Source organism: Kryptolebias marmoratus, linkage group LG19, assembly GCF_001649575.2.
Source record: "Kryptolebias marmoratus isolate JLee-2015 linkage group LG19, ASM164957v2, whole genome shotgun sequence".
Lineage (NCBI taxonomy): Eukaryota > Metazoa > Chordata > Actinopteri > Cyprinodontiformes > Rivulidae > Kryptolebias > Kryptolebias marmoratus.
In genome coordinates, this window is record NC_051448.1 from 8,218,103 (window position 1) to 8,222,801 (window position 4,699).

General features: G+C 43.8%; 1 protein-coding gene across 1 annotated transcript in view; it reads right to left on the bottom strand.

Moving 5' to 3' along the window:
- Positions 1 to 3,494, bottom strand: part of lin28b (lin-28 homolog B (C. elegans)) — a 24,405-nt gene extending 20,911 nt beyond the window's left edge. Inside the window, exons 1-2 of the mRNA XM_017411736.2 lie at positions 3,233 to 3,494; positions 2,247 to 2,446 (exon numbers count right to left, since the gene is read on the bottom strand). Coding sequence (XP_017267225.1) covers positions 2,247 to 2,446; positions 3,233 to 3,242 — 210 coding nt within the window. The 5' untranslated portion in view covers positions 3,243 to 3,494. The remainder of the gene's footprint in view (positions 1 to 2,246; positions 2,447 to 3,232) is intronic.
- Positions 3,495 to 4,699: the final 1,205 nt, after the last annotated feature.

Sequence of the window (4,699 nt, forward strand, 5' to 3'; positions counted from 1 at the left end):
AAATTATTAACTCCAGCAGATTTGATATTTGACACTTTATAAGAGTTAAGGTACCAACTCTCCAAAAAGAGTTAAATTAACACTTTCTGGTGTGGACCCATATAGACACTTTAAAAGTGTTGAAATCAAATCTGACAGTGTTAATCTGGGCCTCTTGGATTTGCTGTTAACTGACCATGAAAATAGTGTATTGCTGCAACCCTAAAAAGCAGCTGCATTTCACGCCGGCCCGGGCTGTCCTACAGGTTACAAACTGCTGATTCAGATGGTATTTATTTATCTCAGCCCGTCCTTCACGTTGCAGGTCCGATCCATCTCCAAAGCACCTCTAATGAAGACACTGCTCAACTGGCAGAAGCACAACGCAAAAGTATCAATAATGTATTGTTGCAAGGATACATCTGCCTGATCCTCAGCTCCGTATTAAAAACACAAAACCTTCTATTTTATGTTCATAAAATCAGAGCTGTCTCCACTGTAACAAGAGTCTATTTGCAAATGGAGTATTCTGCAGCACTTCCTTTCTTTTCTGTCATTAACACCACATCTTGGAGTGAAAATCTCTTCTTTCCTGCATTTATCTGACACTTCTAGTTGCCACTTACGTGACAAAAATGAGGACTTTAAAACCCTTGAATGACATAAAAACTGAAATACGAATACGATGAATAGCTGCACGGTGAATTAGGCCACCTTACTGCTTCAGCTGTGACTAAATCAGCAAAACAAAAATCACAGATAGCCTTTTTTTCTTTTTTTTGTATAATAAATTTGTTCGTATTTAGAGTAATTTTTTTTTTGGCAAATGTGCATTTGAAACATTTGATAAGATCTAAGAATTCCTTCCACTGCCGTACACAAGGATTTAAATCCGCGCTTCGGCTATATATTCTAATTACAAGGACATTTTAAATCAGTTTATAATAAATGTTTATAGTAAACACAGAAAAAGATTTAACCCAAAATCCAATTCAGCACAAATCAATCCAACTGTCAAATTTGATCCAACTATAATCTAAAATAATTATAAATCTTTTACATTCTTTTAATGGAGTTTAACCATAATTCGCTTAAAATATTAACCTTTTAGGAAGAAGTTTTGTGAAAACTTAAAGTAAATTCTATATTGAGTTTTTCATTCATGAACCAATTTGTAGGTTTAGCAGAAAATGGATACGTGACCCAACTGCATGTTGATTACGTTGTGCATGTTTTTACTTTAATAAGGTAAATCCAGCATTAAAGACCCAACATTCATCAGAACAAGCTGCAGAAAAGAAAACACAACGCGTCACATTTGTTGTTTCTTTTCAGCCAAACATTAAATCTCACTTCCAACTAAAAAACAGTGATACGATTCCATAAGGTGAAAACACTGTTTATACACCTAATGTGTGTTTCAGCATTATCTGACCCCTGCCAGGGGTTCCTTTTTTTTTTGTCTCCCTCCAACCAGTTCTGAACATCTTCTGAGCCCACAATGAAGACAGGGAAATGCCTCCTCCTCCTCTGTTCTTTGGCTACTTTAAAGCCACTTTACAGGACCGTAAAAAAAAGGGAGGGGGGATTTACCAGGCAGGGGGAAGCTGAAAGAAAAAGGAGGACCTCGCCGCTCTTTCTCTTTGTTTTGCTGTGGAATAAGTCGAAAACAAGGCCTCCGAGATTAACTCAGCGCACGATAAATCACAGGAACATGTGGCAAAGAGCAGGCCTTGGCTTCATGTGGGAAAGATGTGTTAGTGCTCGTTAAAAAAAGCACACACGCATAAAAAAAATACCTCCCAAACAGCAGCTTCTCAAAATGTAGCACCATGCAAATTATAGACCCCCCCCCCCTTTTTTTTGTTGTTGTTTCATGAAACTGTTAGCTCTGGATGGATGTCCAGGAGGCTCTGCTGCTGTCCATAAGTGTGAAACTAACCGTGTCATAGCCACACAACACTTCTTCCAGCCCCCCCNCCCCCCCCCCCCCGTCTGAGCAGAGGGAAGCAGAGGGCGGGGAGAGCTGATCGCATGTGGCCCAAAGAGGAAACTTTTTTTTTTTCTCCTCTCTCTCTCCCGAAGCCCGTGAACAACGTGTGATCACACAGTAACATGTTAGGCAACGCAAAACATCCGGACGGCGCAGTGCAAAGCGGCGGGAGCCTGAACGCACCACACGAAGTAGCACGCTCGCAATTTAGGCTCAATTAGGGAGAAATTGACCCTCGAGACGCCAGATGTTCGGTGCCGACGCCTCGACTTACTTGATGGACGAACACGTCCAGCGGGGGGTCGACGGGGCTCCCGGCGCTGCTGGTCATTGAGATAAATCCAAACCCCATCCGGACGTTGAACCATTTGCAGAAGCCCGATCCCGACAGGACTTGCTGGGGTCGAGCCCTCTCCTCCTCCTCCTCCCGCTGCTCGGTGGACGGGTCCTCTCCGCCACCTCTCCGCGGCCCTCCTGAAACAGTCGGCCCACACGGGACATTATCAGAACGGTTTAATTAAAAAAAAAAAAAAAAAAAAAAAAAAAACTCAAAATGACGCAGCGCGTGAAAGAAGCTCCCAGCCGGGTTCACGCAAAGTTGCATTTAGGTAAAAGACACGGGGAAGAGCGAGGGGAATCCCCCCTCTTCCCCCCTCCTTCTCTTTGCTCGTGATGTGAAGTTCACGGCCGGTAGAAAATTTCTCTACTACTACTTTCTGACACCGTATAGGCGGCACGAGGGGCGCGTGGAGCTGGGAGCCGGCATGTTCCCTACAAAGGAGGAGGAGGAGGGAGGAGAAAAAGTTGCAACTTCGTGCCTCTGCGTCGTGCTCAGAAACTTCAGCTTTTTTTTTGTTTGTTTTTTTGTCTTTATGTCGTGTCCTGGTTCGTGCTGCGGGGCTGCAGGTGTACACATGGTGGCTCCTCGAGCTCCACTCCAGGACACACCTCGCTCCCCCCGACGAGGAGCGTGCCTTTAACGCAGCCGAACGCGGTTCGAGACCGAGCTCCGTGGGCAGCAAGAGAAAGGAGCGGTTCGGGGTTTGTTTTTTTTTTCTTTTTTTTTTTTTTTTAAAAAGCGAGGTTTGTTTGGAGCAAAGAAATCACGTTGCACCTTGCCTCCTTGTCCTCTCTCTCCCCCCACCTCCTCCTCTCCCCTCTCCACATCTCCGCCTCGCGTGAGCACACAGCGAACTAAACAGCAGAACACCCCCCCCCTTAAATATACATTTATACACAGACATATAAGAGCAGAATAACCTTCGGCCATGTTTCCCCGCGGACCCTCTGCGCCCAAGTTGCGATAGAGAAGCTTCCTGTGCGAAAACGGGCTGCGGTCGTCACCATTAATCCGACATCCTCGAGCCCGTCGGTCTCCGCGTTCGCTCGCATGGTACGGCGTGCTCCGAGCCTGCCGATATTTTTGTCATGTCTTTCTCTCTTCGCCTTCTATCCCTTCACTCACACACACCACCTCTGTCCTGTTCTCTCCCCCCTCCTCCTCCTCCTCACTCCTCCTCGCTCCGTCTCCTCTCCTTCTCTCCTCCCCTCCTTCGCTCTCATTCGCTCTCGTGCTGGCTGTGCCCGTTCCCGTAGCGGGGATCACGTGACTTTTGCCAATTACGTGCTGTTCCTTGCTGCTAATTTCTGCGCGAGAACTAAAGGAGGGAGGGGATAAAAAGTGCACCAAAAATAAATATATATATATACACATACATACATAACACGTTTTAAGTGAAATTATAATACGCTTTATGTTAAACTAAGCGACTGTTTGCGTTTTGTTCAGTTTTTCGGGAATAAAACTAAGAGAAGGAGGAGTGGGAGGTGTAGGGGGGTTACTGGTGTGGCAACATAAATCTATTATGCTCTGAGATTAGATTAGATGATTAGATGGGATTAAATTACGTTTTAATGAATCCCGTAGGATAAGTGGGTGGCCATGGCAACGGGAAAAACAGAGGAAAACATGGAAATAATGAAACAAGCAGCTGGAAACAAAAAAAGATAACAATGCTGACTCACAGATTAGAGTTTTGATTGTTTTTAATAGACCCCATACACACACACTCACACACCTACACACACACACATCTACTACATTGTGCATAAGGAAAATGTGTCCTCTTGCTGATTTTATTTTTATTTTATATGTCCAATATGTTAGTCGCTGAGACTAATCGACTCCATGAAATCCTGATTAAGATGGATAATCATATAAAAGTCTCAATACAAGAAAAAGAAGACGTCAGTTAAAAAAAAAAAAAGACAAATTTACATACAAATGGAATACAACGAAGCATGAAAGATATTATAGACGAGACCGGCACGTTCCACTGGTGCTCAAAAGTACGAGAAACTACGAGAAGTTTCTTTAGGAGTTCTTTGAAAGTGTGAAGAGAGGGAAGTGTCTGAAGACTGGTGCTGTTTGAAAGATTAGTCCAGAGTTGGAGAGCAAAAAAAAACAAACAAACAAACAAAAAAAAGGAACAAGCTGTTAAGCTCAGAACCCATCCTGGAACCATAATTTGATGTTTGATGAGGACGTGTGTTTGTTCGAATCTGAGCCGAGTCCCGTTCCTTTAATGCAAGCTCAGTCTTTTTGACAAAAAGATCAACGCAGAGTTACCTAAATAAAAAAGGTGGGGCTGCGATGTCAAACCCAAGGACAACACAGGAGTCTTCTTCTACTATCTTTACCCTTCATTTATTTAAAAAAAGGGGCCA